We start from the raw sequence: 22048 nt of genomic DNA, 5'->3' as shown, positions 1-22048 counted from the left end.
TGATTTCTGTCATTGTCTCCCATTATATTTTAACGTAATAATAATAGAAATAAAGTGCACAATAAACATAATGTGCTTGAATCATTTCAAAGCCACTCCCCCATTCCTAGTCCATGGAAAAACTGTCTTCCACAAAATCACTCCCTGGTGCCAAAATGGTTTGGGACTACTGCTCTGAGAAAACCCACTTTCAAAAAAAAAAAAAAAAAAAAGAAGTCTGGGATTACAAAGGCATACTCCAACTCTTACCAAAAGCTCTTCACAATAACTAACGGGAAATTTCTGCATTTAACCTATTTCCATGAAAGGAACGATAGAACTAGCTATTTGGGGAACAATTTCTGATGCTATGGGAAATGGAACTAAAAGTATTTTTTAAGTGATACCTGTTACAATATAATCTGCATTTGATATAAAAGTTGCAGCAATGTAGCAAAGCACAATACAAGTGAAAAAAATAAATAGGTAGTTTCTCAATAACCTTAATTTCATTTTAACCACTAGAGGGCTGCCTTGACATTTGATTTCTGATCCCTTAGACACTCTTTTCTGCGTGAGACGGAGTCGCCCTCTGTTGCCCAGACTGGAGTGCAGTGGCACCATCTTGGCTTACTGCAACCTCCACTTCCTGGGTTCAAGCGATTCTCCTGCCTCAGCCTCCTGAGTAACTGGGACTACAGGCAAGTACCATCCACGTCCAGCTAATTTTTTGTATTTTTAGTAGAGTTGGGGTTTCACCATGTTAGCAGGATGGTCTTGATCTCCTGCCCTCGTGACCTGCCTGCCTTGGCCTCCCAAAGTGCTAGGATTACAAGGTTGACCCACAACAGCCAGCCAAGCCACTTAATTTTATAAACACCAATCAGTATGACTTAAAATAACTAGAGATTTACTTTGCAATAGCTTCTCATTTCTTTCTTTCTTTTTTTTTTTTTTCTGAGACAGAGTCTGGCTCAGTTACCCAGGCTGGAGTGCAATGGCGCAATCTCGGCTCACTGCAGCCTCTGCCTCCTGGGTTCAAGCGATTCTCCTGCCTCAGCCTCCCAAGTAGCTGGGATTACGCATGCACGCCATCATGTCTGGCTAAGTTTTGTATTTTCAATACAGACCGTGTTTCACCAAGATGGTCAGGCTGGTCTCAAACTCCTGACCTCAAGTGATCCACCCACCTCGGCCTCCCAAAGAGCTGGGATTACAGGCATGAGCCACCACGCCCAGCCATGACTTCTCATTTCAATACTTAGCAAGAAATAACTACCAAATCACTTTATATACCAGAGGACTTTTGGGCAAGGAAATATGCTAATACAGTAACAGTTGGAAGGATTGTTCCTTTCTTAGTAGGCTGGACAACAAAAGTACAATGCGTAGGCCTGAAATTTCAAAAATCAAATTCTCTCAAATTTCTTGGTCAGCTTTTGTAATAGTGATGCACTTACGTTTTAAGTGTTCCAGACGTCATAAGTTCAGTCACCAAAACAATACACTTCTTTCCTTTTACTGTGGATTCCCAGGAATCATAAAATCTAACAATATTGGGATGCTGAAGACCCTTTAACATTTCAGCTTCTTCTTTAAATCTCTGCCTCTCAGACTTTGTTAACTTTCGATCCTAAAATCAAAAACCAAAACAGAATGTGGTTTAAAATGACAAAAAACCAAATCAAACAGTTAATCTTAGATACTAAACATTACTAAATCATGATCAATGGTGTTTAAAGAATGCAAATGCTAAAAATGCTAATGACAGATTTTGGATTATTTTATGAATTCATGCTTGAGATCATTTTAGTATCTTTACTGTTAATGTGTACTTCAGATATAGTCTCATTTTTGTAAGGTGCAGTTAACTTTCCACATCCAGAATAAGTCATCAATTGCTAGACATGCAATTTAACATCAGGAAATGAACATATAGGCTTTGGAGGCAAAAAGACCTAAATATAAATTCTAGTTCTATCTTTGTATTGATTAAAATAAATGTATCTTTAACCAAAACGTTGTTTTTTTTTTTGTTTTTAAGAAACAGAAGCTCACTCTGTGACCAAGGCTGGAATACAGCAGTGCTATCATAGCTCACTGTAGCCTCAAATCCTTGGCTCGAGGGATCCTCACACCTCAGCCTCCAGAGTAACTAGGACTACAGGCATGTGCCACCTTGCCTGGCTAACTTTTTAGTATTTTTGTAGAGATGAGGTCTTGCTACGATGCACAGGCTGGTCTTCAACTTCTGGTGATCCTCCTACTTTGGCATCACAAAGCCTGGGATTACAGCTGTGAGCCACTGTGTGAAGCCTATTTTTTTTTTTTTAAGCAATAATATTCAAGTATTTGTCTTCAAGTCAGGAAAATTCTGCTATTATCTCTCTAAACACTGTTTCCTCTCATTCTCTTTTCCCCTCCCAATTCTTCTTTTTAAACAATTTTTAAATGTGTGTGTGTGTTTAACCTTATTTTATCCTTAATATCCTTTAATTTCTCTCTCATTTTCCATTCCTTTCTCTCTGCTACATTCTGGGCAATGTTTTCAGATCAACCTTCTTGTTCATTAATTTTCCTCTTCCATTATTACATCAATTATTAATTGAACTTTGAGTTCTCAGTCTGTCACCAAAAGTACCCAATGAGGAATGTAATAAAAAGAAACTACCAAGTTACTACTCCTGTTTCCACTCTGTCCACTAGCATCAAAACCAATGGATACGGGGAGCAAGAAGGCTAGGCGCATACCAAAAGCTTCAGTGGGGGAGAAGTTCTCCAGCCATCTTACCAGGCCTAATGGCTGGGGGAGGCATCTGTCCCTCCCCACTCAGCAGTTAACCCTATATTTGAGATTTTCAATGAGGCATGATAATCAACAGCTCAATTTGCAACAATCGCCTCCAATCTCCACTCCACTCCTGCTTCATGAACACACAGGTTCTCCCAGCATCTTGGGAACTTCCTCCCTCTCTCTCAGAGTTTTGCTCCATCTTCAAATTATTACTGCAAGATTAGCCTCTCTCAAAGTTCCACAAAAGCCCCCTTTCATACTCCTTTTTCACTTTTATTCTAACCCCTCAGTCAGAGGCTACATCCTGTAACCACAAAGTCACATATCCTATCTAGTAAGCCTCAGATACAGGCAGCAGAGCTATTCATGCTGGATTATCCTCCTAAAATGTGCCTTTCCCAGAGAATAGAGAGGCAAAGCCAAGTCAAAGTATCTGGGGACAACGGGTGAAGAAGGTGGCACTTCTCATTTAGTTAATTTCAATGTATTTTTATTTCCTGAAGTTCTATTTGGGTCTTTATCAAAATCAATTCTTCACTGTGCCTTCCTATTACACACATCTTGCAGTTTTAGTTTTTTTGGTTTTTAGTCCTTTTACGTTTTTTCGCTTTGTCCATATTTTAGTCAGAATATTTCTTAATGCCCATGTAATCAATTCTTAATATGCCTATTTAATTCTTAGAAATACTATTTTCAACATTTTTAGTATCTCTGAAATCAGAATGTATCAAACAAATGGAGTCTAAGTGTCATTAACTCTGTTTAAAACTTTTTAACAGCTTTCTACAGCCTTTAGGATAAAGCTAAAAATCATTGTAATCTAGAGGTTTCACATAATGATCTTCACCCAAACTTTGAGCCTAATTTCTTGCCACATTTATTTTTTCCATTCTCAAACATATCATGCTTTTCATACATGTCGTTCCCTCTATCTAGAATGCCTATCAGCCTTTTCTGCCAAGTTAATGCCCAGTCATCCTTCAAAGATCAATTCATTTCCTCGGGGACATCTTCCCTGACTGTCTCTCATTCTAGGGTAAATCATTCCCCTGACTCATATTTTTATGAACTATGCACATGCCTCTTTCACACCACTTAATCACAGGTAACATTGACTCTTATCCCCATAGAATAAGCCCTCAGAGGCTTTATTTTGTTATGAAAAGGCAGTGATGAAATACCTTTTTGGTGTTCTATCTTTAGCACCTGACAACCTAGCATAGTGATTTGTTCAACAGCCATTTGTTGAATGAATTCCATAAATGTGTTTTCCCCTCAATACCCCTTTAAAAGTGTGTATGTTTGTGTCTTAATAAGCAGTTAGCATTTCCCCAAGGATAAAAAATTCTTATGACTTAAAAGAAAAATGAGAATTGAAATTGGGCCTCTGAGTCTCAGTTAAGTCTGATACAACCCATACAGAATGACCACTTGCAAAGGTCACAGCTTTTGATTTTTAAAAATGGTTTGTAAAAGCTTATTGTAAAAAAGCTGCCACCTACTTATTTATAGCAAAGTATAGAGGGGAAAAAAACAGAGAGGACCCTCTTTGCCATCAAAAATCCATATCTAATTTTCCTTTAGAATACACTGAATGGCAATCTAAAAATTCCATAGAAATACTTAATTATTTTATCTCTAATTTGCCTGGAGGACATCTATACTGTAAATAGAGGCTACTTGACATATGTAAGTGTTTTTATCCTTTCTGAAAAGTATTATTTATTTTAAGAGATCTGAGAACCCCTGCTTAATGTTTGAAGTTAGAAATATAGTTGCATGAGAACAGATTATCATCGACAAAGCAGGGGATGGGGAAACCTTAAATAATTTGGGGCTTCTTTCAATAATTTGTCCACTTGTTCCGTCTATAACTAAATCTTGTTTTTTTAAATCTAGAATCATTTCATAAAATATCTTAGAGAAATACATTATTTTAGCACCCAAAAGACTTTAAGACAATAATAAAGTAGATCAAAACTAACATAACACAGACCAGAAGGAACAGCTGAGGTTTTAAAAATAATTTTTGCCAAGTATTTGCTATTTACTAGCTGGCTGTTTTACTTCATTTAATTCTCAGAAAAACCTTATGAGATGAAATGACTCAAAAAATTTTATTATCTCCCTCAAATTCACATGAAAAACAGAACCAAGAGATAAAGATTTGGTTCAAAGCTCAAGTTTCATTGACAACAAATACATCCTAAATATTTTGCAAAACTTATAAAATAATTTTCTTCTCAGAAGATTCATGTTTATGTCTTTATTATATAAGGATTACTAAAAAGAAATAGAAACTTTCTACTAAATTATAGCTGAAGGTAAAATAAGAGGAACCACATATTGTTTAAATATTACCAACTGTCAATCAAATTATCATGAATACAACTGATAAAAGTTTAAAATACCGTATCAAAAAGTAGCATTAAAATGTCATGTAAGACTCAGAACAGATTAGCCACTGTTGCTTTTTACAACCTTCTCTTCATCATTATGGAGCTTAATATTCCTGGGACCTTAATATACTATAGTATCCCAAGGGCAGCATTCATTAATGACCTTTAATATAAACTAAAGTTGATACAGCAAACCCACTCTATTCATTTCATTCATTTCTTTCCATCTACATTAAGTTGTTTTGATAGGATAAATGAGCAAAGCCAAGTATCAGTGTCACATGATCTCTTCATAACATGTACAGTTCCAGGCTACTGGGGGATGGGGAGTCAGGCAACAACTAAAACAATTGTTCATCTCAGTACTACCCAAATTACAGTACTTAGCAGATTATTTGCTGATGTAATTTCTTGAGTGAGAAGCACAATGCTAATGTTTAATACAATGACCTCATAACAATTTGCACATCTTTGGTACCTTGCTTTTAAGAATTTATTTCATTTTAAATATCCTCTGACATTCTCCTCTCTTTACCCTAATATTTCAGTATTTTTAAAGCAGTAATCCCAACCTCTGCTATTGTTCACTTTATTTATCCAGAAGCAAACCTTCCAAACCAATTGTGACAATGAAGCCGTGAAAGACTGGTTTTCATTCATTAAACTTAAAATTTTTACTTTACAGCAAACTGATAATCCCCAAAATTATCTAGTCCTCAAGTCTTATTAACATTTAAATTTCTCTAGTATTATATATGTACAATATTCAAAGTTTTACTACTAAATTAAGACCACATATGATAAGTCTACATATCAAAATATGGGTGGAGAAAAGTATCTGGAATTCTTGATTAAAATATTTTAGGTCAATATTGGAATACTCCCTCCTTATCATTTTCTGCACCACACTGAGTTAGCAAAGACATGGGCATCTATTTCATCTTTTAAAGTGATACTAATTGTTGTTGGGTGTTAGGGTATAGAAATTAAAACTTGTCTTTAAGCAGAGAGTACAGCAGTTTGAAATATTGCTTTCGAGTGCAGCATGGGTTTCAGTTACAATTTACAGAGAAAAAAATTTTAAAGAATTATTCTGTATATTAAAAGAAATTAAACATATAAATAATTATTTAAGTCTGGCAGCTCCCTCTCATAGGCCTGTAAGATATAACAGTAATTCAAAGATGACAGAAGTATTAACTGTGGGTAACGAACTTTTCTTAAAAACTTCAGAATAATTAGAGATTGAAGGCCTAGGAAAAGCTGGAAAAATGACTACTAGAAACTAACAATTTTCATGCAAAAATTATTAACTGTTAAAAACAGTAAAAAGACTAACATGGCTTTCAAGGTTTTTTGAAATACAATATAAAAATTATACCTGCATTTTATGTGGCCAAATCTACAGATTAAATTCCTACCACAGTTTTCTTTATGACTTTCTAGTCTGGTACCCTTAGAGATGAAACTCAGGTTCTATCCCATAAAGAAGAGAGTCTATGTGAGCCCAACTTTCCTCAACAGGTGAAAAGATAATTATGGGAGAGAGGGGTGGCAGATAAACATAGCATCACATACCGTGGTTCTCCATGGAGACTTTTACCTACCATTCTGAAATAGTACCAGTTTCAGACAGACAAAAAGAAAAGAAAAGAAAAAAGTTTTCAAAAGAATAGTTAAAAAAATCTGGTTACCTAGCTGTTCTACTCCTCTATCAGTCTCTTCTTCCCAATATGACTCATCTTTATACACTTTATTTATTTACAAAAAGTTTCTGTTTCAAAGAATAAGAAAAGTCTACATATAAGAGAGATAGGAGGCCAGGTGTGGTGGCTCATGCCTATAATCCCAGCAATTTGGGAGGCCGAGGCAGGCAGATCACCTGAGGTCAGGAATTCCAGCCCAGCCTGGTCAACATAGTGGAATCCCGTCTCTAAGAAAAATACAAAAATTAGCCAGGCGTGGTGGTGGGTGCTTGTAATCCCAGCTACTTGGGAGGCTGAGGCAGGAGAATTGCTTGAACCTGGGAGGCTAAGACTGCAGTGAACCAAGATCACGCCATTGCACTCTAGCCTGGGCGACAAGATTGGAACTCCATCTCAAAAAATAATGATAATAATTTTAAAAGACAGAGAGTGAGAGAGATAGGAGAGTTTTCTCAAGCCAGATGTATAAGAATGTATAGGTTCTATTCATTAGGCAGCCTTCACTTAATCCTCAAATCTGGGCCATGAGTATGTAAAAGTTGGGGTCTAAGAGTCTGTTCTCTCCTCTCCTCCTTACTCCTTCTTTGGAGGGCACAAAAGCCACATAGGATTCCAAAATACCTGAGACTTGGCATAGACAGGAAGCTTTAGGTTAATGCTAAAAGTAGGTGATACATATAATAGCTAAACCACAAAAAGAAAAGAAACACAATTAGTTCTATTAGAAAATGGCTTAGAACATGTGGAAAAAGGCAATAAAAAAATACATAAATAGTAAAACAGAAAATGGCAAACTAGGGCTAGGCATGGTGGTTCACACCTATAATCCCACCATTTTGGGAGGCTGAGGCAGGAGAATCACTTGAGGCCAGGAGCTTGTGACCAGCCTGCATCATAGCAAAACCCCATCTCTAAATAAAAGAAAAAAGAAAAAAAAAAGGCAAACTATTTAAAGTGACTTACAATATCTATTGCATAGCAAAAACTTAGAACAATACCCAATCATTCACGTAAATTTGAAGTTTTTTTTATTAAAGTAGATTAAATTGATTTGAATGTGAAAGCAGCTAACTAACAGGGTTAAACTCCAACTACTATAGGTGAGGTTTTGGAGGAGATCTTCCTGAAGAAAGCAAGAAGGCTGAGAAGGGGAAGAAAAGGGAAGATGAATGTGAATGAGAATAAAAACAGAAAAATTCTTGCTCACTATTGGAAGGAAATCTTACACTTCAGAGAAAAATGTTACTCTGCATGCAGCAAATGGGGAAGAAACAGTTCCCAAAGGTTTTTAATAGGATAATATGGGTTTGCCAAGGGGGAAACCAACAAAACAGAACTGAAAAGCTCAAACGGAATTATTAGCACTGAAACTTAGTGGGTCATCCTGTAAGAATCTGCCACAACAGGAAAGCAAAAGTGGTTGTGCACATCACAAAGACAGGCATCTCAAAGAATTGTTTCATTTTGTTCAGGAAAGGAATCAAGAAAAAAAATAAACCCAGTATATAAAAACAAAGTGTTAGGTTTTCAGCGTGGCTGATGTGATTTTCACTTAAAGAAATAAAAGCAAAAGAGGGAGGACTCATAAACTTAAGGGAAAAAGAAAAAAACATAGAGACAGGGTCTCACTCTTATAATTCTCTGCCTTGGCCTCCCAAACTGCTGGGATTACAGAGGCAAACCACTAGCAGAATTCATTCAAGTAATTCTCTACCTTGGCCTCCAAACTGCTGGGATTACAGGCATGAACCACCACATCCAGCCTCTTGTTAACTTTAAATACTTGGGTACTACCTTCCCCCCACTCCCACAGGATCTTCTCTTTATCAGCTCAGTCTTAACCTTTCTCTCCCTCTTCTCCATGCTTACTGGGGAATAAGGAATAACTATTTCAAATTTATGGGGAGATCTAGCCCAGAAACCCAGCATGAAGATTTGAAGAGTCTGGAAACACAAAAACTGAAAGAATTTCTACAACAAATGCAACCTGAAACTGAGTTTTACACTGAGAACATACGATATCGAGAATGTACATAAGAATATACAGTCACAAGGAGTGTATATGTATTTTTTTTATTTACCCATACAATGTTTTAACAATTTAAGTCACATTAAAGAACTGTCCTTTTTTCCTTTAAAGTATGTCTAGCAATAAAATAACTACTTCACACCAATCAGAATGGCTGTTACCATGATAACAGCATGATAGTCCCTCAAAAAGTTGAACACAGAATTACCATGTAATTCAGCAACTTCACTTTTAAGTATATACCCTGAGAAACTGAAAGCAGGCACTCCAACAGATACATGAACAACAATGTTAAGAGCATCATTTTTACAATAGTCAAAGGGTAAAAATGACCCAAGTGTCCATCGACAAATGAACAGAAAACAAAATATATACATATAAAGGAATATTATTTAATATTTAAAAGGAATGAAATTTTGACACATGGTACAACTCAGATTAACCTTGAGAACATTATGCTAAGTGAAATAAGCCAGACACAAAAAGATAAAGAATGTGTGAGTCTACTTACATGAGGTACACCTAGATATAGGCAAATTCATAGGGACAGAAAGCAGAAAAAGGTTACCAGGGACCAGGGAAAGGGGACAACAATGAGGATTGTTTTTAAGAGTTAAGATTTTCGGTTTGGGGCCAGGTACGGTGGCTCATGCCTGCAATCTCAGCACTTCGGGAGGCTGAGGCAGACTGATCACCTGAGGTCAGGAGTTTGAGACCAGCCTGGCCAAACCCCATCTCTACTAAAAATACACAAATTAGCTGGGCATGGTGGCAAAGCCTACAATCCCAGCTACTTGGGAGGGTGAGGCAGGAGAATTGCTTCAACCTGGGAGGTGTAGGTTGCAGTGAGATGAGATCGTGCCATTACACTGAAGCCTGGGCGACAGAGCAAGACTCTTGTCACAAAAAAAAAAAAAAAAAAAAAAAAAAAAGAAGTTTCAGTTTAGGATGCTGAAAAGATTCTGGATACGGATGACAGTAATTGCACAACACTGTGAATGTGCTTAATGCCACAAAATTATATACTTTTAAGTTACTTTTAAATGGTTGAATTGGTAAATTTATGTTATATATATTTCACTACCAAAAAGGCTGAACATTACTTTATTTTGATGAACCTTGCCCTTGACACCTAAGAAAAGAAAATGAAATGTAAAATTCAGTATGGGGAGGCAGGGAGATATTACTAGAGAGAAGTATACTAAGAACTTCGAAGATACAGATACTGTTCTACTTCTTATACTTGGTAAGGATTTGATGTACATGAGAAAAACAGTGTCTACTGGTTATCTTAGTTCCTTAAAAAAGAGAAAAGTTTAAAATTTTACACTTTTATTTGCAAAGAAAGTAAATAATTCTACTTCAACACTGATCTCTTGATAAGTGTAACTAGAAAACAGAGTTGTCTGCATTAATATTGTTACAATTTAATCCAATTGTCATTTCACTCAATGGATTGGTTTTAGCATATTACTTTTAAAAAGTCACTGTTAGATGATCAGTAGGTAATTTACACATTAAAAATTTTACATAAACTTTTTCAAGTATATTTCACAAGAAATGTGAAATATACAAGCCCCTATATATGTCCCTCTGATATTTGTCACTTCTTGTTTTGCCGTATTTCTTTTAGATTATTTTCTATGAAATAATACCACTATTCCTCTCTTCACATCCCCAGAGCCACTCACTAGAATATGGTATTTATCATGCTATTGTATATTTTTATAGTTTTACAACACATTACTTATTTGTGAGTGACATACTATACTGCCTTGCACTTTGATTTTTATATAAATGTTATTTCTGTACTTATATTGCTCAATCCTGATATTTTATAATCTTTTAAAATGAACGAATTTTCTACCCCAACAGGGAAGGCCATCCTTAGCATATAATTAAACACATTTCCTTGTCAAATCAGCAGCATTTACAGTGAATTTTCAAAGTAGCCATTATTTATCTAACTATAGTTTATATTACATAAAACTAATCTGTGAATTAGCATACTATTAGAAGCTGTTTATCAATCCAGGGAAAAAAGAATGCACACATTAATTTTTTCAAATTTATTCTTTTTCTTTTTTGGTGATGTGTCTGAGTCATAAGAATGCAGATATATTTTTTGACTAAATCTTGTTCTTCAAGTTCAAAATATGAATACTATCAAGAAAGGTTATTTATTGAACATATCCATCTAACTTTATGAAACTAGTTCTGACTACATTTATTTATGGCCTCGGGTTGGCTACAGAATCTGACAAAAAAAAAAAAATCAATTGCTGCTTCAAAAACATTTCATTTACTGCCCATCTTCACACTGTAGTTTCAGTTTACATAGAATCATAATATTTTCATTTAGAAACAAATATAATTCCCCAGTCTTAACCTTTAAACTCTGTGACAAGAGATCAGTTCCAACCCCCTACACTTCCAAAGCGTTTTCAAAGAAGAAACTGAAAATTAAGTAAAGGATGTTTTTTGTTTGTTTGTTTGTGGTTTTTATTTTCGAGACGGAGTGTCACTCGTGTTGACCAGGCCGGAGTGCAATGGTGCAATCACAGCTCACTGCAACCTCTGCCTCCTGGGTTCAGGCTATTCTCCTGCCTCAGCCTCCCGACTAGCTTGGATCACAGGCATGCACCACCATGCTCGGCTAATTTTGTATTTTTAGTAGAAAGGGGGATTCTCCATGTTGGTCAGGCAGGTCTTGAACTCCTGACCTCAGGTGATCTGCCCACCTCGGCCCACTAATATGCTGGGATTATAGATGTGAGCCACCATGCCTGGGCAGGATGCTTTTTTAAAACTGCCTTTTTTACTTCTAGAGGAAAAAAAAAAAGATTCAATAAAATCAGATTTGTTTAGTATCAGGGCTTCAGCAATAAGTCAAAGTCATTTCCATATCAATCACAATACAACTTGATATTGAACAAGGACAGATCATCCAAACCTAGTGTTCATGACCCCACTGTCTGAAACACAAGTGAAAGTCAAACTCCACATATCACAACTGTGATATGTGTAAAAAGCAGTACTATCACCAGTGTCTACCAAGCTTTTTTCTAGAAGAAATGTTTCTCAAGCTTCTGTCATTTGTCTACCACTTTCACAATGTTTTGCCAAAACTAATAACCAGCTATAATATTTACCTGATATTTTTGACATCAAAAAACAGGTACTTACCACCTATTTTAGCATCCTCTTAACCAATTGCTGTAGTTACTAAAAGAAATTTTGGAGCTTTAAAATGTTCATTCACATACTACCTAAAAATATCTATTATTTCTAGAAGTATCTGTACCATATTTTGGATAATAATGCCCAAGTATACTACATGTACAATATCAGTTTCCCATTTCCACAGCCCTCTTCTTTATTACCCTAATTTTACTAATATGCTTATGTGTAAGAAACTGTGAGGAGAAGCTGATGGCTGCTTAATTTTCCGGTTAGCAGGGGCTCCAGGTCTGACTTTTGAATAAACAATGGGGATGTACAAGGATTTTTCCTCCTGGTGGTCAACATTTCAAAAAACAAAGTCAATACATGTTCTACAAATTGAAATTTATATGGTGTATAAGATTCGATCTCCCTCATCACTGGTACCACTTATTCCCAGAGTTCCGTCTTTATGTCTGTCAATTTTCATTTTTAGTAATGATGGGAGCTTTCATTCATTCCTGATTTTACAATTATTTCAGTGGGAAAAATAGGATTGGTTTGCTGAGCACAGTGGCTCACGCCTGTAATCCCAGCACTTTGGGAGGCCAAGGCAGTAGGACCACTTGAGGCCAGGAGTTTGAGACCAGCTTGGGCAACAGAGCCAGATATTGTCTCATTAAAAAAAAAAAAAAAAAAAAAAGTCAGGCATGGTGGCACATGGCTGTAGTCCCAGCTACTGTGGAGGCTGAGGTGGGAGGATCCCTTGACCGCCCCCCCAGGAGACTGAGGCTGCAATGAGTGTGATCATGCCACTGCACTTTAAGAAAAAAAAAGGTTATATTGGGAGTTGCTAATGAGATACTATCCTGAACCAAATATATACATAGACCTCTGCCTCCTCAATTTTTCAACTCTGCTAAGCAAACAACCAAAGCTATACATGTGACACCAAGAACAGCCTTGTCCCTCCATATTGAAAGGTGATTCAACATCCATTACCATAATTCAAGAAGTCTGCAGGGGCTTACAATTCAGAATGGCAACATAAACATCTTACTTTACTGTTACCTGCTTTCCCTCCAGCCCCCATTAACATAACTCAAGAAAGTTACAGAAAAAAATATTAAATGCAAATAATAAAGAGGAGGAGAGAGGAGCCATCAGCAAATACAAATGGTGAAATTCTGGACCAAGAAGTAATAACCTAAAATGTAGTTGGAGGGTACCTGAGAAAGGAACCAATACCTTTCCTCTAAAAACAATGAAAGATCCAGTAAAGGAGAAATGAGACATGAGATTTTTAAAAAAGACGAATCTGTAGGACAGACTAATCAATGCCTCTTCCCCTCTGTGCACACAGCAAAATGATCACCCGCTGCTTACCCTTGGGTAGGCAGGAAATTAAGGCTCTCCTCTAAAGATATCAAAACATCTAATAAGGCTATTATATCCCACAACGAAACCCCTTACCATCTGCTATTTTGGGGGCCCCCTGACCATTCTTCACCTGAGAATGAAGTCTTACTGTTAACAAGCTTACTAAGAGCTCTAAATGAAGAAACAAACTCTAAATACAGAGTTTGTCTCATAGTAAGCCTCATTCTTAAATATCCACAGGCCCACAGCACACTTGAGAACTTGCAAAGATAAAATACTCTTTCCATCAAAAAGGGGAAATTACCCCAGAGAAACAAAAAATTCAAGAAATAGAATATACTTTTTAAAGTGGTATATTTTAAGTTATATATTTTATCAAAATAAAAAATAATTATAGCAGGTAATTAAAATAAAAATTATTGACACCCATACAGCAAAAAACCTGAATGCTAGAGGACAGCTGTACAATATCTTTATTTTCTGTATATAAAGTATTACAAACTCACTGACATATAAAAAGGTGATCAAAGGTGAAGCCAAAAAAATGAAGGAAAAGCAAAAGTAGCATGTGTTAGGTCTCAATAAATGGTTTTTTTTCTGGATTTTGTGATATTTTTGATATTACTTCTTTTAAGTTTATAATTTGTTGTCATTTCTTCTTTCAGTCAAAATAAATATTCACTTTTAAATTTTTTTTTTTTTTGAGACAGGGTCTCAACTCTGTTGCCCAGGCTGGAGTGCAGCAATCCAATCCTAGATCATTGCAGACTTAACCTCCCAGGCTCAAGTGATCCTACCACCTCAGCCTCCCAAGTAGCTGGGACTATGGGTGAGCACTACCATGCCTATCTAATTTTCTTTAAAAACTTTTTGTAGGCCAAGCACGGTGGTTCACCACTGTAATCCAGCACTTTGGGAGGCCGACACGGGTGGATCACTTGAGGTCAGGAGTTTGAGAACAGCCCAGCCAACATGGTGAAAACCTGTCTCTACTAAAAATACAAAAATTAGCCAGTGTGGTGGCATGCACCTGTAATCCCAGTTACTCAGGAGGCTGAGGCAGGAGAATCATGTGAATCCAGGAGGTGGAGGTTGCAGTGAGTTGAGACTGTGCCACTGCACTCCAGCCTGGAAAACAGGGCGAGACTCCATCTCAAAAAATAAATAATTAAAAACTTTTCTGGCTGGGTGCGGTGGCTCATACCTGTAATCCCAGCACTTTGGGAGGCTGAGGTGGGCGGATCACGAGGTCAAGAGATCAAGATCATCCTGGCCAACACGGTGAAACCCCGTCTCTACTAAAAATACAATAATTAGCTGGGCGTGGTGGCATGCGCCTGTAGTCCCAGCTACTCGGGAGGCTGAGGCAGGGGAATTGCTTGAAACCGGGAGGCAGAGGTTGCAGTGGGCTGAGATCCTGCCACTGGTGCCTGGCGACAGAGCAGGACTCTATCTCAAACAAAACATAACAAAAAAAACTTTTTTTTTTTTTTTTTTTTTTTTTGAGACGGATTTTCACTCATGTTACCCAGGCTGGAGTGCAATGGCGCGATCTCGGCTCATCGCAACCTCCGCCTCCTGGGTTCAGGCAATTCTCCTGCCTCAGCCTCCTGAGTAGCTGGGATTACAGGCACACACCACCATGCCCAGCTAATTTTTTGTATTTTTAGTAGAGACGGGGTTTCACCATGTTGACCAGGATGGTCTCAATCTCTTGACCTCGTGATCCACCCTCCTCGGCCTCCCAAAGTGCTGGGATTACAGGCTTGAGCCACCGCGCCCGGCCAAAAAAAAAACTTTTTTAACAACAGGGTCTCACTATGTTGCCCAGGTTGGCCCTGAATTCCTGGCCTCAAGCGATCCTCCTGTTTCAGCCTCCGAAAATGCTGGGATTACAAGGCGTGAGCTACTCTGCCCAACCTATTTTTATAATTTTATAAGAAATATTTTACTTTAGAGAAGGCATAAAAATACTGTAGTATTATAAAGTAAGAACAGAAAATGGTAATGGGCAAGAAAATCAGAAGAAAATCTCAGAATGAGCATTGACAACAAAAGCCAAAATAGACAAATGGGACCTAATCAAACTCCACAGCTTCTGCACGGCAAAAGAAACAGTCATTAGAGTGAATCGGCAACCAACAGAATGGGAAAAAATTTTTGCAGTTTACCCATCTGACAAAGGGCTGATATCCAGAATTTATAAAGAACTAAAACAGATTTACAAGAAGAAAACTAACAAGCCCATTCAAAAGTGGGCAAAGGATATGAACAGACACTTTACAAAAGACGACATGCATGAGGCCAACAAACATTTGAAAAAATGCTCATCATCACTGGTCATCAGAGAAATGCAAATCAAAACAACATTGAGATGCCATCTCACGCCAGTTAGAATGGCAATCATTAAAAAATCTGGAGACAACAGATGCTGAAGAGGATGTGGAGAAATAGGAACACTTTTACACTGTTGGTGGGAGTGTAAATTAGTTCAACCATTGTGGAAGACAGTGTGGCGATTCCTCAAGGACCTAGAAATAGAAATTCCATTTGACCCAGCAATCCCATTACTGGGTATATATCCAAAGGATTACAAATCGTTCTACTATAAGGACACATGCACACGAATGTTCACTGCAGCACTGTTTACAATAGCAAAGACCTGGAACCAACCCAAATGCCCATCGACGACAGACTGGATAGGGAAAATGTGGCACATATACACCATGGAACATTATGCAGCCATCAAAAACAATGAGTTTGGGTCCTTTGTAGGGACATGGATGAACCTGGAAACCATCATTCTCAGCAAACTGACAGAAGAGCAGAAGATCAAACACCGCATGTTCTCACTCATAGGCGGGTGTTGAACAATGAGAACACATGGACACAGGGAGGGGAGCACTACACACTGTGGTCAGTTGGGGGGAAATAGGGGAGGGACGGTGGGGGGTGGGGAGCTGGGGAGAGATAGCAGGGGGAGAAATGCCAGATGTAGGTGATGGGGAGGAAGGCAGCAAATCACACTGCCACATGTGTACCTATGCAACAATCTTGCATGTGCTTCACATGTACCCCAAAACCTAAAATGCAATAAAATAAATAAACGGGAAAAAAAAAAAAAAAAAGAAAATCTCAGAATGAAAGACACGCAGGCCAGGTGTGGTAGCTCATGCCTGTAATCCCAGCACTCTAGGAGGCCAAGGTGGGTGAGGGAAAAGGTGGGTGGATTGCTTGCGCTCAAGAGTTTGTGACCAGCCTGGCAAACAGGGTGAAATCCCATCTCTACCAAAAAAAGATACAAAAATTAGACAGACATGGTGGCACATGCCAGAGGTCTCAGCTACTCAAGAGGCTGAGGTGGGAGGACTGCTTGAGTCCACGAGGATGAGGCTACAGTAAGCTGAAGTCATCATGCCACTGCACTTTAGCCTGGACAACAGAGCAAGATTCTGTCTCAAAAAAGACATGCTCACCATGACAAAAATTCAATGAAAGCTTGCAAAAATAATGTTAAGCTAAAATGTCAGGCAAGTAGTTGGGGACAGGGGAAGGTTATTACAAGAATTCCAATGTACAAATAATATATGCCCTGAAAAAAAGAGAATACAGAAAAATGAAGGAGTGAAGAATATCCAAGAATCAAAACACTTACCAAAACAGAAAAACATATTACAAGGGTCTACAGATGGCAGAGAAAAAGTAAAAACAGATGGTACAATAGAAGGCAGAGAAAAAGTAAAAACAAAACTAAAGGGGGGAGACCCATTCAATTAAGGGAAGTTTCCAAAACCAAAACATATCTAGGGGATGGGGAGAAATACCAGGAGTGTCAAGGAGGAAAACGAAATAAACAGAATTCTAAATAAAACCAGATTTTTTTTTTAAAGTATTTTCATATGTGGAGGTAAAGTTTATTATACATGAATATTTTCTTATTAGCAAGACACTTAAGTATGTATTCATAGATTTTAAAATAATTTATTAAAAAGAGGAACATGATTAAAAGAAAAAAGAGAAAGACAGCTGTGTAGCAAACTAAGAAAGCAGTAAGTTCAGATTAGCAGAATAGAAAAGTCTGAAGAATTCCCTAGGAATGCAGAGGATTTGATGTATTGGATGGGAAAATGAAAACTTTGAAAATGCATTAAGAAAAAAAAGGCAAATTGAAATGATAAGCAGAACAAGGAAGTACAAACAGGAACTCTATCCATAACTACCAACCTTAGAGATAAATCTCAGCCAGAAACACTTTTTACTTTTAGACATTTTAAAACACAGAAGGCAGACATAAATATTACTCATCTTCACAATGAAAAATACACAGAACAGAGATTAGGGTTTTTTTTTTTTTTTTTTTTTTTTGAGATGGAGTCTTACTCTGTCACCCAGGCTGGAGTGCACTGGCACAGTCTGCAACCTCCACCTCCCACATTCAAGCAATTCTCCTGTCTCAGCCTCCAGAGTAGCTGGGATTACAGGTGCCTGCCATCACGCCCAGCTAATTTTTTTGTATTTTTAGTAGAGACAGGGTTTCAGGTGTTGGCCAGCCTGGTCTCGAACTCCTGACCTCAAATGATCTGCCCACCTCAGCCTCCCAAAGTGCTGGGACTATAGGCTTGAGCCACCTTGCCCGGCCAGATAGTGGTTTTAAGAGAGTGAGGGTATTATGGTCATCTTACAAAGTAGAGTAACTCTGAATCTGATGCAATAATAAATAAAAGTATGGCATAGGTAAATTACCTAACGTTAAAACTGACACTAACTGAATACTGATAATTTGCATACTATCATTAGGATTGCTGCTGTATTATTATGATCATTTTAAAATCTAATGTTCCACCCAAATCTGCCTTTTACTGAAACAAATTTATTTGTATGAAGAAATTTACATTACAATACTGATTCAAAACCACTAATCTGATGTTTCTCTTATATAGAAAATAATCATAAAAATGAAAAAATTTTACTAAATTCTAGTTAAATTCTGCCAATCTTTATTGGACCCAATATCCATCTAACAATAGCAACAGCCTGAAAGAATTAATCACAGTAAGAATGACACAATCAGTGTAAGAACGTGTAAGTACAATAAGGAGACAAAAAAAGAGATTAATTTCTGTCGGAAAGGATTCTTTAAATAAACATTTACTTATTTGAATGACTATGAATCTAAAAGGAATGCAAAAAGAATGTGTGTGTGGAAATGAAAATCAGCATGTGTGTAGTATCTTAAAGTCTGGGAATTTTTATATAATTTCAGAAGAGATGGTAGGAAGAGAAGATTGGACAAACACTAAAATCTTGAGAACTTCACACAATAGAAGATTAAAATTTATACTGTGGAGAATAGGGCACCATCGAAAATCTTAAAAGATGTATCAAATTTGCATCTTATAAGATTGAGCATGCTTGCATTGGTGTGGAACACAGAGCAGTGTAATTCGTCTTAGGAAGATCATTTTTGATGTATTGGTGCAGAAGAGGGAGAACCAAAATGACAAGGTGGTTGATTAGAAATGGGAAATGAAGCTATAAAGGAGGAAAAGAAGTCCAAGATGATTCTCAGAACTTTTTGGTTTCGTTTTTTAGAGGCAGGAAAAATGGTTAGGTAGGGAGACTTCTTGAAATGGATCTGTCTATAGCCACAAAGAAATTTAAGTCACTCCAAACTGATCATTCAACCTCAATGAGATTTCAGTCGGGCTCGGTGGCTCATGCCTGTAATCCCAGCACTTTGGGAGGCTGAGGTAGGTGGATCACGTGAGGTTTCAAATTTCATTAAGAATTCTGATTATATTCTTTCTGAATTTCTCAGATATTCACTCCCCTTTCCCTTTCCAGTTATCAAGCTGCTTATTGCATAACATAGGAAAGTATGTATTTCCTACTCCTCTGCCTTACAATTTTTCTAGTTCCTATACTTTAGAAAAATACATGACAAGTAGCACAATAGATTGAATAAAGGAATTGAGAATATACTGTTACAAGGTCCTTATACTAACCTTGAAGGGCAGAATATTATTTGAAGGTAGATTAATTTAAAATGTGTATTATAAGCACAAGAGCAACTACTAAAAAAAAAAAATTAAAAATAAGATACATAGTCAGGAGCAGTAGCTCATGCCTGTCATTCCAATACTTTGGGAGGCCAGGAAGGGAAGATCACTTGAGCTTGGGAATTCAAGACCAGCCTGGACAACATGGTGAAACCCTGTCTCTACAAACACATACAAAAATTAGCTGGGCATGGTGGTGAGCACTTGTAGTCCCAGCTACTTGAGAGGCTGAGGTGGGAGGGCCACTGGAATCTGGGAGGCGGAGGTTGCAGTCTGCTGAGATTTGCACCAGTGCACTCCAGCCTGGGTGACAAAGTGTGACTCTGTCTCAAAAAGAAGAAGATACTTATTAAGCCAACAATAAAAAGAGAAATGTTAAATTAACCTTAAGGCATAATTTTTTTCTTTAAAGGAACAAAGAGAAAATAGTAAGCAACAGTATCAGTAAAGCTATTACATTTACATGGCCTATTACAATGGGCGTACTTCAAGAAACTGTAGAGCAAGAGAGTAGATGATCTAAATAAAATGGAAAGAAATTCCTAGAAAGACACAAACTATAGAAACTGTTTTAGTCGGTTTCCATGTTGCTGATAAAGACATACTTAAGACTAGACAATTTACGAAAGAAAGAAGTTTACCTGGACTCACAGTTCCATGAGGCCTCAGAATCACTGCGGGAAGACGAGGAGGAGCAAGTCATTTCTTACATCAATGGCAGCAGGCAGAGAATGAGAGCCACGCAAAACAATTTCCCTTTATCAAACCATCAGATCTTGTGAGACCTATTCACTATCATGAGAACAGCATGGAGGAAAATGCCCCAATGATTTAATTATCTCCAGCTGGCCCCACCCTTGACACATGGAGATTATTATAATTCAAGGTGAGACTTGTGTGGGGACACAGAGTCAAACCATAACAGAAACTGACTCAAGAAAAAAAAAAAAAAAAAGAAAATCTGAATAGACCTATAATAAGAAAGGAGACTCAATTAGTAATGTAACAAACTTTCCACAATGAAAAGCCCAGGCCCAGATCACTTCACTGATGAGTTGTATAAAACACTTAAATAATTGACATCAATTCTTCAAATTATTCCAAAAAATATAAGAGGAATTCTATGAGACCAGTATTAACACCAACGCCAGATACAGGCATCTCATGAAAACTAAAGAACAGTATCTTGGCCAGGCATGGTGGCTTATGACTGTAATTCTAGTTTTTCAGGAGGCCAAGGCGGGAGGATCGCTTAAGGTTAGAGCAAGACCAGCTTGGGCAACACAGCAAGACCCTGTCTCTACAAAATTTAAAAAAAAAAAAAAAAAATTAGCCAAGCATGATGATACATCCCCATAGTCTTAGCTACTTGGAAGACTGAGGTGGGAGGATTGCTTGAGTTCAGTTGAGCCGTGACTGTACCACTGCACTCCAGCCTAGATGACAGAGCAAGACTGTCTCTAATAAATGAATAAATATTTTAAAAGAACAATATTCCTTATGAATACAAACACAAAAATCCTCACCAAAATACAAGCAAAACAAATCCAGCAACAACTAAAAACGATTATTTCCCATGGCCACATGGGATTTATCCTAGGAATGCAAGGTTTAACATCCAACAATCAGTGTAGTACACCCCATAAGAGTACAAACCCATACGACTATCTCCATAGACACAGAAGAAGCACCGAAATCCAACACCCTTTCATTAAAAAAAAAAAAAAATTCAACCATTCAACCAAGTAGGAGAAAGGAACATCTTCAATCAGATAAATGGCATCTAGGAAAACCCCACAGCTAACATTATCCTTAATCTTATTAGTGCAGAAGAGGATGCAGAGAAATTGGAGCCCTCATTCACTGCTGGAGAGAATGTAAAATGGAACAGCCACTTTGAAAAACAGGTTGGCAGTTCCTCAAAAGGTTCAACAGAGTTACCATATGACTCAGCAATTCCACTCTTCAGTATCTGGTCAAGAGAAATTAAAGTATATGTTAATATAAAACCTTACAAGTGAATGTTTACAGCAGCATTATTCCTAATAACCCAAAATTGGAAACAACACAAATGTCAATCAACTGATGAATAAACACAATGGTATCTCCATACAATCAAATATTACCCAACCATAAAAATGAAGTGCTGATCCATGCTACAACAAGGATGGATGTTAAAAGATTATACTAAGTGAAAAAAATTCAATCACAAGAGACCACATATTATATGGTTCCACTTATATAAAATGTCCAGAATAGGCAAATCTAGAGACAAAGTAGGTTAGTGGTTATCCACACAGCTGGAAGAGTTGAGGGGAAATTTTTTTTTTTTTGTAGTAGGTGATTAAAATGTTCTAAAATTTAGTATTGTGATGTTTGCACAATTCTGAATATATTTTTAAAATCATTGAATTGTATATTTTAACCAAGTGAATGATATAGTATGTGAATTATCTCAATAAAGCTGTTTATAAAAATGCAAAATGCAAAAATAATGCAAACCATCATCATAAACATTTAAGAACTACCATATTTAGTCA

The 22048-nt window shown here is 37.2% G+C and overlaps 1 protein-coding gene across 29 annotated transcripts in view; it reads right to left on the bottom strand.

Annotated features, from left to right (window-relative positions):
- The window catches only part of WNK1 (WNK lysine deficient protein kinase 1), a 146724-nt gene that overhangs the window by 91890 nt on the left and 32786 nt on the right, over positions 1-22048 (bottom strand). For all 29 annotated transcript variants that reach the window (XM_032254419.1, XM_032254433.1, XM_032254422.1 and 26 more), the window contains exon 2: positions 1440-1612. In XM_032254419.1, coding sequence (XP_032110310.1) covers positions 1440-1612 — 173 coding nt within the window. The remainder of the gene's footprint in view (positions 1-1439; positions 1613-22048) is intronic.

This window comes from Sapajus apella, unplaced genomic scaffold (assembly GCF_009761245.1).
Source record: "Sapajus apella isolate SASKATOON/1434 unplaced genomic scaffold, GSC_monkey_1.0 scaffold86, whole genome shotgun sequence".
Lineage (NCBI taxonomy): Eukaryota > Metazoa > Chordata > Mammalia > Primates > Cebidae > Sapajus > Sapajus apella.
Note: the sequence above shows the minus strand (reverse complement) of the source record. Positions and strands in the feature narration are given on the sequence as shown.